Source organism: Sorex fumeus, unplaced genomic scaffold (assembly GCF_029834395.1).
Source record: "Sorex fumeus unplaced genomic scaffold, SorFum_2.1 ptg000054l, whole genome shotgun sequence".
NCBI classification, from domain to species: Eukaryota; Metazoa; Chordata; class Mammalia; order Eulipotyphla; family Soricidae; genus Sorex; species Sorex fumeus.
In genome coordinates, this window is record NW_026606111.1 from 1,292,596 (window position 1) to 1,303,741 (window position 11,146).

Sequence of the window (11,146 nt, forward strand, 5' to 3'; positions counted from 1 at the left end):
CGGCGACCACTGCGGATGCAGAATGGCCAAGGAACGTCCCAAACTGCGTCTGCGCAGAACGGACGCGGGGGCGGAGCGTCTCCGCCGTGCAAGGGGCGGAGCCACTTTCAGCGGCGCGAGTCTGCGCAGTGTGAGGGGGCGGAGCCACTCGGAGGGTTGCGTCTGCGCAGTGCAAAGTTGAAGTGCCGGGCAGAGGCCGGCGCCTGCGCAGTGCGGGGTCGAGGAGCGCGGGTCGGCGGCGCGCGCCTGCGCAGTACTGGAATAAGCGGCCAGGCCCGCTGCGCATGTGCGTCTCGGTCCAGCTTGGGGTTCAGCGGTCCCGGGCTGGCAGGTGTCGCCGAACGGACCGAGGCGCGCGTCAGTGGCAAGAGAGCCGAGGTTCAGGTCGGGGCCTGGGGCGCGCGGCGGCGGCGAGCGGGCGGCGGCCCGGACCCCCCAACCCTTGGCCGCTGCAGAGCCCGCCGCGCGCGTGCGCGGGTCCCGCCTGTTTGTAGCTAGTCGGTGTCTGCGGGCGCGGGGGCTTTGCAGATATGGTTTGCACTGACGCCGAGGGCTTGGCCCCCGGGGGGCGCCAGTCGACCCCGTGATAAGAAGTCAGCGCTGCAGCCGCAGCGAGGTCGGGTGGCTTTAGCGAGGGGGATTCCCGCTCTCCAAAAAAATTTTTAAAAATGCAATAATGGACAGTTAATCCCCCTCCCCCGACTTTTTTAGTGCAATTATTGGAACTAAGAAATTCCCTCCAAAAGTCTCACAGTCTGGTTGCTAAAGACTGGATTTGACGATTTTGCTCGTAACTGAGTCGGTTTTCTACGTACGACGTCGGTGTACATTTTGAAACCTTTTTCTACAGGCACAGAATTGGAGAAAAACACGGGGGGAAATCCTAAATAGCACGCAGGCCTGCCGGCAACCCGTTACTATGTTTCATCTGCAAAATCTGTTCAGGGAAACTCCACGTACAAAGTGATTCTAGCCTTTTTGTTTGTTTTTGGGTCACACCCTGCGAGACTCGGGCTTCCCCCTGGCTCTGCACTCAGGAATCATTCCTGGCAGCGCTCAGAGGACCAGATGAGGTGCCGGTGATGAACCCGGGTGGGCAGTATGCAAGGCAAACGCCCTCCCTGCTGTACTATCTCTGGCCCTTTTAAAGTATGGTTTTCCCCTGTTCCATTGTGTCTGGCAAACTTTTTCCCTCGGCTGCTTTAGTTACTTTGCAGACATGCTTGCTAAATTGCAAAGCCGGCTTGTGGGGGTTGCTGGGAAAATATTTTGAAGGTCTCTTTTTTTTTTTCTTACTGTCATTCCCCATGTCTTTTAAAAAGAATCTTTAAGTAAAAATGGCTTCTAAGAGAGCGCTGGTTATCCTGGCCAAAGGCGCAGAGGAGATGGAAACCGTCATCCCGGTGGACGTGATGAGGCGTGCTGGAGTAAGTCCTCGCCCCTTCCAAAAATGGTTTCGAGTCTTGTCCAAGCCTTTGGGGGTGAGAGAAGGCACATTATGTGACTGACCATTTGAAGCCTACACACAAGACACCAGAGAACACTGTTCCCCATAAAAGATTTGATGGTATTTTGCCATATTTCTTTTAAGCCCGTTTTTAAGCTGATATTTTCAGTAAATAAAAGCTGTGGGGACTGGAGCAATAGCACAGCTGGGAGGGCGTTTGCCTTGCATGCGGCCAATCCTGGTTCGATTCCCAGCATTCCATATGATCCCCCGAGCACTGCCAGGAGTAATTCCTGAGTGCATAAGCCATGAGTAACCCCTGTGCATCGCTGGATATGACCCAAAAAGGACAAAAAAAAAGAAAGAAAGAAAACTGCTTGTCAGTCTGCCCAGGGCTTGTCTCTTTCCAGGGCGCCCACCTTAATGTAGTAGATTCCCTCTCACACACCTCTCTCCAGCATCCATGGATACCTCGTGTCTGCACCGTGGGTCTTTATTCTGGTAGGTAACAACAGTACACGCTCCAGTAACACGTAGGGAGTAGGTTTGAGTGGTCCCTCTGGGTCCCAGGAGAGACCATAATAGAATGCTCGTGACTTATATCACCTGGACTGGAGCACTCGGGGACAATGACATCCAGACCAGGACAGACCTGGTGGCGCCGTTTGGTGGTGTTTTCTGCAAGTTATTTTAAACTGTAAGACCGCTGTGAAAACGTTCCTCTGGATTTACGTCTCGGTTTCCCCGTGATGTCTTTCTTCTAGATTAAGGTCACGGTTGCAGGTCTGGCTGGGAAAGACCCCGTGCAGTGCAGCCGGGATGTGGTCATCTGCCCTGATGCCAGCCTGGAGGAGGCGCAGAAAGAGGTTGGTTCTTGGCTGGGCCCTACTGGCCTTCGTGCCAGTTTTTTGAAATGTTTGTTTTGGAGCCACATCTGATAGTGCTCCGGGCTTTCTTCTGGCTCAGTGCTCAGGGTTGACTCCTGGCGGGGCTTGGGAGACCCTGTGCGGTGCCGGGTTTCGAACCCGGGACTCCTGCTAGGCAAGCACCTGCATCTCCACTCTCCTGGGCCCAGCAGCGTCTGTTGACTGCACGTCAGGCATGTCCTTGGTGCAGGAAGTGACTTTGGATCTCGTCCCCGCTGAATAGGCCAGGCAGTGCAGAGTAACTGCTTTTTCCCATGGGGTCTCTGGGTACACCTGTGCGCTGTGGGGGTCATGCCCCGCTTTGCTGCTTGCTGTCTGAGTTCAGGGTCTGTGCCCACCTGCCCATCCCCTCCCTTCCGCCATGACCCACACAGACTTGCTGCCCCAGGGGCCAGTTCAGACTTCATTTGTGCTTGGTGAAGGGAGAGGTAGTGTCCACTTCCGTTGGGTCCCTTTTCCGGTGTCCAGAGAGGGTGACTCGCACTGTGGGGACTGTCAGGAGCGCGGCCCGCCCGCCTTCAGAAGCATCATTCTGGGGATGCAGATGCTTCCGCATCCCGGCTGTGGGATTGGGGCTCTCAGACTGGCTGCTAGGAGTCTGGGGGTCCCCATGTATCCTGCGAGGGGGAATGGCCTCTGCTGGAATGAGCCGTTCACGGGGTCTGTGGAAGAAGCTCACTCTGTTCCCAGAAAGTCGGGTCCAAGCTGGGGAATTCAGAACACGTTGAGATGCTCTCAGTGGAGAGGAGGAAGAGACAGTGTAGTTTCCTGCTCTGCTCTTTTGTTGAGTTTGGGGGTGACTTCTGGCTCTGCACTCAGGAATCACTCCTGGGCTGCTCAGGGGGACCCTATGGGCTGCCGGTATTCAAACCCAGGTCTGCCTCTTGCAAGGCAAACGCCCTCCCGGCTGTACTGTCGCTCAGCCCCTCGTGTTCTGGTCTTCACCGACCTTTGCTGCCAGGTGTTTTAGAAGAGGACTGACCTTTTGTGTCTGTGTCATCGACTGAGAGTCGAGGAAATTCTCTGCTTCTCATGTTTTCATTTTTGTGCTTGGCTTGAAAACCACTGTAGGACACTTCATGGTCTTTAAAAGTAATCCTACAAATTTTCACTTTATTGCTTCTAATGACTAAAAATAGAATCTTTCCTTTGTGTTGGTAACCAATTTCCGTTTTATAACTTCAGTAAGTTTGAAAGTGACAGATTTCCAGAATGTTCTGGTGTTTGGGTTACTGATGTGGGACATTTGCGTTTTCTCCCCACGTTCGTTTCTCATAAAACTTTAAAAATTGTGCTTTCCACGTAGAAATTTTTTTCTCTTGATTTTATATTGCTGTGTGCTTTCTTGTTGTGTTTTTTTTTTTTCTTTTTGGGTCACACCCGGCGATGCTCAGGGGTTACTCCTGGCTCATGCACTCAGGAATTACTCCTGGCGGTGCTCGGGGGACCATATGAGGTGCTGGGAATCGAACCTGTGTCGGCCATGTTGGCTGCGTGCAAGGCAAACGCCCTCCCCGCTGTGCTATCTCTCCAGCCCCTCTTGTTGAAAAATAATTTATACAGGACTGGAGGAACAGCACAGCAGGCATGGCACTTGCCTTGCACGCGGCCAACCCAGGTTCAATCCCCAGTTCCCCATATGGTTCCCTGAGTACTGCCAGGAGTAATTCCTGAGTTCAGAGCCAGGAGTCATCCCTGGGCATCACCGACTGTGTCATTGCCTCCTCCTCCTTTCCCACCCCTCCCAAAGGAGAGCTGGTACTACATATAAAGTGGGAATGCAGATTTTCTCTTTCCCATTCTCCTCCTTCCCTTCCCCGTCACCCCCCGGCCCCCACTAGGCCTGGGTACCACTGGGATGTGTCTACATCTGTGTGTGTAATATTGTGCACGTGGATGTGTGTGAGCGCATGTGCATACACACACATGCACATGTGCGTGCGTACACACACACACACACCTGTTTTTCTTTTTACACGAGTGAGATCCTGCTATGGGACTAGAGAGACAGCCCATTGAGGAAGGTGCCAGCATCACGGGCAGCCCTGGTTTGATTCTGGAACTTTGCAGTGTTCCCTAAGCCCCTCCAGGAGTGAGCACTGCTAGGTGTGGCTCCAGCTGCCCCATGTCAGAAAGAAAGAAGAAAAGGCTGAACGCATGGCCCGGTGCACAGGGCTGAGACCTGCCCAGCGTAGTTCCTCAGATTGGGTGCTGTGTGGTCCTGTGGTGTGATTCCTCAGCCTCGTGGTGCGGTTCCTCAGCCCCCGGTGCAGTTCCTGGGCCCCATGATGTGGTTCCTCAGTCCCATCGTGCAGTTCCTCAGCTCCGTGGTGCAGTTCCTTGACCTCATGACATAGTTCCTTGGCTTCTGCCCTGTGTGGCCCCATGGTGTGGTTCCTTAGCCCCATGGTGCGGTTCCTAAGCTTCTCCGCTGCATGGTTGTGTGGTGCGGTTCCTCGACTTCTATGCTGTGTGGCCTCGTGACTGCCTTCTGGTCTGCCACCCCCTCTGGATAGATGCCCTCAACCTCAGCAGTTTTTGTGTCTCACATTAAAAATACAGATGTATTACGGGGCGATCACTTGACACTTCACCTTGCTTGTTTTTCTTTCTTTTTTTGAAAAATAAACTCCAGGGGCCGTATGACGTGGTGGTTCTGCCAGGAGGAAATGTGGGCGCGCAGAATCTGTGTGAGGTAAATGCTCCCTGCTGTGGGGATGGCGCGGGGCGCGCTTGCGTGGTTGGACTGTTGAAGTTCGAGCTCGGTGGTGGCGTCAGGAGCCAGCGTGGGGACTCGTCGGCCGGATCCTGTGCTCCCCTGGGACGTGGAGACGCGCTGTTTGCTGGCATTTTGGGCCAGGCAGGGGAGGGCTGGGGGAGCAAGAGAAGGACTGGGGGGGGCCCTTCCGGTTCTGAAAGGAGGAGTTGGGGGGCGGGAGGTGAGACTGGGGGGGGCCAGCGCGTACTGTTGGGGTTCTTTCCGGAACACCCGAGCCCCGTGTTCCTGCCCTGTGTGGTCTCCAGGAGGGCCACATGGGAACCACGAATGTCACTGTTTTATCATGGGAGCTGGAGGAACGCTCCGGGGATCCGGGGAGGTGGGGTGGGTGCCCGCCAGAGGCTCACGGCTGGGCTTTCTCCCCTAGTCGGCCGCCGTGAAGGAGATCCTGAAGGACCAGGAGCAGAGGAAGGGCCTCATCGCCGCCATCTGTGCAGGTACGTGCTGCTGTTGGAAGAACCCTGCTGCCACATGGTCTTCTTCCAGAAGCTTCTATCTCCAGCAATACGAGCACGACCTGGTTGGTTTGGGGTGGCTCAGGAGTGAGAGCTGTGGGCTGTCCTGCGGGCAGGGTCGAAGGGTCCCTGGGACTCAGCATTCCCCGTGTTTGGCTGCCCGGCGCCTGGAATCTGGTCAGCGCCGTTGTCCCGCGGTGTGTGCCGGAAGGGCCTGTCTGCCCCCGTCAGGCACGGGCTGGCCTCCTCCCAGACACTGACCCAGCGCTGAAGGCTGTGTCCTCGGTGCTCTGGGGTTTGCCACATCATAAGTTGGGGCCATACTCCGAAGTGCTCAGGGGTCGCGTCCGTGCGTTTTAGTGCTCAGGGGTGCCAGGGATTGAACCCAGTACTCCAGTATGCAAAAGCCTGTGCCCCGTGCGGCCTCTTGGCTCTCCCCGGCCCTGTGCCACATGGTTCAGAAGGGGCAGTGCCCGTAGACGCCTTCATGTCTTTATTTTATAATTGTAATTACTTTCTTGTTTTGTTTTTTCTTTTTGGGTCACAGCTGGAGGTGCTCAGGGGTTCCTCCTGCCTCTGCACTCAGGAATTACTCCTGGTGGTGCTCGGGAGACCCTATGGGATGCTGGGGACCGAACCCTGGTCAGCCGTGTGCAAGGCAAACGTCCTGCCCGTTGGACTATTGCCCCGGCCCCAGCCTCTGTCTTTAAAGCTCAGGAGCGTGTCAAGTCCTGAGACCGTTTTAAGGTTTGTTCCTGCTGCTCCGACTCCGGGAGATAGTCTGCCAGCTACATTTCTCAGCGTGGTTCTGTTTCAGTTTTTGTTTTGTTTTTGCTTTTTTTGGGTCACACCCGGCGATGCACAGGGGTTACTCCAGGCTCTGCACTCAGGAATTACCCCAGGCGGTGCTCAGGGGACCCTATGGAATGCTGGGAATCGAACCCAGGTTGGCCACATGCAAAGCAAATGCCCTACCCGCTGTGCTATTGCTCCAGCCCCAACGTGGTTTTGTTTTTTGTGGGGTTTGTCTGCCGGGTTTTGGGTTTTGGCATCACTCTTGGTGCTCAGGGCTTACTGCCGGCTCTGCGCTCAGGGATTGCTCGATGGGTGGGACTCAGGGCACTCGATGGGTTTCTGGGACTTGAACCCGCTGCAGCCATGTTCCAGGCTCGCGCCCTCCCTGCCATACTTCTTGGAGCTTCTCTTTGGCCGGCCACTTCAGTGAGTTTGGCCAAGGGGATGGTCAGCCCGTGGAAGGTTTGCCTGAGTGCCTTGGGGATGTGTTGTGCGGTTCTGTGGGCTGAGGGCAAGGTGGCAGGGGAGGGGCCCTGCCGTGGGTCCTGGAGCAGATGCATCCCGACAGCCGTTCAGGGGGGCATAGGTGCCCTGAGCCCTGTTTGGGTGGTGGGGGGTGTCCGAGTAAGCAGCTCCAGGCTTCATTCCTGACGGGGCCACTGTGAAGAGCGGTTCCACACAAACACTTGTTGGGGGGCTTATGCGCACCCCCTGCCCCAACCCGGCCTCAGTTCCTGTCTCTTATCTCTGGGGTCTCTGCCAGAGGACACAGGACACAGGTCGGGGTAGGACAGCGTGGAGGGTAGCTCCTCCGACCCAGAGGGAGACACCCTAGGTGCTAGAACCTGCCAGCGTGTGATAAGCCCAGTCCCATTCTCAGGTGCTTCTGGCAAGTGGGGGGGAGGGGGCTGGGGGCTGGCCTGTCCCCCTGCGGCTTGAGTGCACAGCAGAGAGATCCTGGGCTGGGGTGCAGGTTCTCCAGGCATGAGGCCTGGAGGCGCGCCCAGAGCCCCCAGCTGTCACGTGTGTGAGGTGAGGTGCAGAAACTTCACTGGGGGGGTCGAGGTGGGGCAGTCATTGAGGTCCCCCCAGAAAGTGGAGGTGGGTGGTGAGGAGACTTCGTCAGTGCCGTGCGTCGCCACACGGTGGCGCTGTTGGCCTTCCCCGCAGCTCCCTCCACCCTCTACTCCTGCTGCAGGACTGGGCCTGCGCCTGTGGGGCCTGGGGTCAGTTCCGTCTGGGAGAGCGGTGGAGGGGCTTCCAAAGTGCTGGGAATGAGGCGGCGATGTCAGGGGCAGGGAGGGAAGGGCCTGTTGCCCTCGATTCGGACCCTCACACTTGGGAGGAGCAGGGCAGAGGCGCCCCTGTACTGGGAGCTTTGGGTTTAAGGGAGTGTCTGCACCCATCAGGCCCTGTGCGAGCAGGAGGGACCGGGGGACTGCAGAACCTGAGCCTTGGGGCTGGGTGCCGTCCCGGGGTCTTCTCGGCAGGAGGGGCCAGGCTGTAGAGGTCTGCCAGGCGGGGGGCACTGGCTGCACCCCCAAACCAAAGCATCAGTCGGACCAAGGGCTGGGCCTCTTTCATTTGCCCCTGAGGGAGACAGGCCGGACTGTGGGAGTCCCGCCCCCCCCCCCCCCCCCCGTAGGATGTGCCCGGGGGCCCTGCCCGCCCTCCAGCCCCAGCCCGGCTGCCCTGGGCATCGGGCACCTGGAGATTGTGCCCGTCGTTGGCTGAGTTGAGCATGGCTCGCACGGCGGCCGTGGCATTGCGGGTGGCGCCTGCGGGCGTGTCCTCGCCCACGCAGGAAGGGTTTGGGTCCCAGCCCTCTGTCCTGCATCCGAAGGCCACTTCCTGTCGGCTGCCTGCAGTGTGACTCGCCATCTCCTCTGCCGTCCCTTCACCCGGCCTGTCCACAGTGTTGTGGGCTGACGGACACTCACGGGGGCCACCGCCCGGCCTGCTGCGTGCCATTTTCGTTGCCCAGGTCACTGGTGGTGGCACAGGGGCGGGGGTGGGGGGTCCGGACAGCAGCCTGGTGCCTGATCTGTGCCCTTCCCACTGGCCTCTGACACATCTCCCCCTAGACTAGACCCTTTTTTTATTCTTGCTTTCAGGTCCTACGGCCCTGTTGGCTCATGAAATCGGTTTTGGGAGCAAAGTCACCACCCACCCACTGGCCAAGGACAGGATGATGGCCGGAAGTAAGTGTCCACTGTGCTCGCCACACAGAACAGCCGGGGCAGTGGCTGGCGATGGGCTGGCCCCACGGTCAGGCTTCTCTCTAGGCTGCCCTGTGGCCTGGTCACTGTGTCCTTGGGCCTGTGCCGATGGACTGAAGGGAAGGTGGGGGACAGGCACCGCCCTGGGGGCCTCCAGCCTCTGCAGAGCACCAGGCGCTGATGCGTCCTTGTCAGGAGTGTTGTGGATGCTGTGTGTGTGGGGGGGGGGGGGGGTTGGGGAAGTATGCACAGCGCAGAGAGGTGGGTGGGCGGGCGGGCGGGCGGGTGGGTGATGGGCTCCGCACCCCCGCTGTAGCGCCCGCCAACGGCGTCTGACGGCTTCCCGGGGCCCCTAGAGTTCCCCTGCATGGACCCGCTCCCTGCCGGGACCCTGCATGAGGCCTTCGCTGCCCGAAGCCGGAAAATGCTGATTCACGGCTCTTCTAGTTTGATATTAAGTTTGTTTTGTGAACCGTGTCAGCTAGTTTGGGAAGAGAGCCCTGTGTGTCTCGTTGGTGACCCAGAGGCTGTGTGATTGGGGGGCTGTCACCTCTGTTCCGGGCGCCAACGTCAAGTCACATTTAACAGGCCAAGGCGGGGCCGTCGGGCCGTGCAGGGGATAAGCACCTGCCTTCTCTGTTTTCTGCACCCACGTGCGCCCCAAGCCCCGCTTGGTGATCCCAACCCCAGACAAACCAAGCCCTGGGCAGAAAGGATTTCCCTCCCTCGCTCCGTCCTTCCCTCCCTTCCTCCCTCCTTTTCTTTCCCTCAGCTCCCCTTTTCTCCTTCCCCTGCCCCTCCCCATCCCCTCCCTTTCCCTCCCCCTCCTCCCCTCCCTCCTGCCCTCTCCCCTCCTCCTCCTGTCTTTCTGCCTAGGCAGTGTTGCCCACCCCTTCCCTGGCTGGGCTTGGGAGGGAAGCAGAAAGGCCTTTCTTGTCCTGGTCAGCTCATCCCGGGTGCAGACTGTCCCCCGGGAAGGACCGTGGCCTCCCAGGCAGTGTGTGGATAGGGTGGGCGGGGGGTGCCCGGCTGCGCCTGGGGTCTCCTCTCCAGGACGAGGGTCAGCCACAGCCCCTGCCTGTGTGTGGTACCGGGAGCCCACCCAGTGCAGCGCGGCCGTGCCGTGTGCTGACCCCTGCGGCCTCTGCCCACTCCTGCTGGGCGCGACAGGCCCCGGGTGCCGTGCTTGGGGTCGTCAGTCGCTCCTGGTGTGGCTTCCCGTGGCCTTGAGGGGCGAGGGGGCTGTGGAGAAGGAGTGGCCGCATGACCCCATGTGACTCCGCACTCCCCCCCCCCCGCAGATCACTACAGCTACTCGGAGAGTCGTGTGGAGCGGGATGGGCAGATCCTCACGAGCCGCGGGCCAGGCACCAGCTTCGAGTTCGCGCTGGCCATCGTGGAGGCGCTCAGTGGCCCGGCGACGGCCGCGCAGGTGAAGGCGCCGCTGGTGCTGCGGGACTAGCGGCCCCGGCAGCGGCGCCACCCAGGTCCCCCCATTTCAAGCCCCGCAGAGTCATCGATCGGGGCGCTCGGGCCTCCTGTGTCAGAGGTAGAATAAACGGCCGTCAGCCCAGTCCTCACCTCTGCGTCTCCGTGTGGCTTCTGGGTCCAGCCGCGGTTGCGCTGTCGGTGTTGGTCACTGCTTTGTCCCTGGATGGAGCTGTTGGCCAGGAGGGGCCGGGGCTGGCCTTGCACACAGCCCACCCGGGCACTACAAGGGGCTCCCTGAGCACGGAGCCAGGAGTCAGCCCTGGGCACTGCCCGGTATGACCCCTCCATGTCCTGCCCCTCACCGAGGGGAACGCTCCAAGTCTAGCTCTTAGAGGTGCGTGTTACACTGTTCCCCGGCCAAGGGTCTCAGACACATGGTCAGGGCAGGGACAGATGCCGGGCCGGGAGGTTCCTTCTTCCTCGCCGTCAGGGGCTCCAGGTCAGCCCAGCCCAGGCCGTGCCCCTCCTCATGGCCCCGTCCCCTCCCGGCTGCTCCCTCAGGTCATGGGTGAGGCGCAGCCCACGATGGGTGGGCTGTCAGAGGTAGCTTGGCTACGTGCGCTGCCCACCAGGGGCTGGTTCATGTCATCCGGGAGGTCCTGCGCCCCTGCTGGCGCTGTCAGTGCTGGCAGCCATGTTGTCACCATGAGGACACCCCCCACCAAGGCACGTACTGAACCCTGGGCCCTGTGCCCCCAGCCGGCAGCTCCCTAGCCCGTCTACCTGGGCTGTAGGGCCTGAGGGCAGTGCAGCTCCGCGTGGGTCACGGCATTGGGACCTGACTCCACTTCCTGTCCTGCTATTGCAGCTGGTCAGTGTCCAGTCTGCCGTGCCTGGCTGTCAACGTCCCCTCCCTGAGGGTACAACCGAGTGTGTCAAGGCCACATGGTAGCATCCTGTGGGCTGGGAGCTCCTGGCTCAGCTCGTGGGTAGCTGTGAGCGATGGCGTCACTGCCCGAGCAGCTGGTTCTGGCTGGGTGCTGCGAGCGTGCACTGACTCCGGGAGGCTGGCTTCACCAGCTGGGCACTGCTGG

At 59.5% G+C, this 11,146-nt stretch overlaps 1 protein-coding gene across 2 annotated transcripts; it reads left to right on the plus strand.

The window, feature by feature from the left end:
* The first annotated feature begins 260 nt into the window (after positions 1-260).
* PARK7 (Parkinsonism associated deglycase) lies at positions 261-10,201 on the plus strand. 2 transcript variants are annotated; one of them, XM_056125188.1, is made up of 7 exons: positions 261-384; positions 1,323-1,427; positions 2,212-2,313; positions 5,009-5,068; positions 5,520-5,589; positions 8,517-8,603; positions 9,923-10,201. In XM_056125188.1, exons 2-7 carry the CDS (start codon positions 1,338-1,340, stop codon positions 10,081-10,083), a joined length of 570 nt encoding a protein of 189 aa, XP_055981163.1. In that variant the 5' UTR covers positions 261-384; positions 1,323-1,337; the 3' UTR covers positions 10,084-10,201. The 2 variants fall into 2 exon arrangements, with proteins under 2 accessions (XP_055981163.1, XP_055981162.1); XM_056125187.1 differs by lacking the exon at positions 261-384 and having other exon boundaries at positions 1,317-1,427.
* Positions 10,202-11,146: the final 945 nt, after the last annotated feature.

Bases quoted from the DNA above. Each gene is read 5' to 3' on its own strand.
- PARK7 (XM_056125188.1), top strand. From the start codon at position 1,338: ATGGCTTCTAAGAGAGCGCTGGTTATCCTGGCCAAAGGCGCAGAGGAG. The intron at 1,428-2,211 runs GTAAGTCCTCGC...TCTTTCTTCTAG, and splicing joins ACGTGATGAGGCGTGCTGGA to ATTAAGGTCACGGTTGCAGG. The intron at 5,069-5,519 runs GTAAATGCTCCC...TTTCTCCCCTAG, and splicing joins GCGCGCAGAATCTGTGTGAG to TCGGCCGCCGTGAAGGAGAT.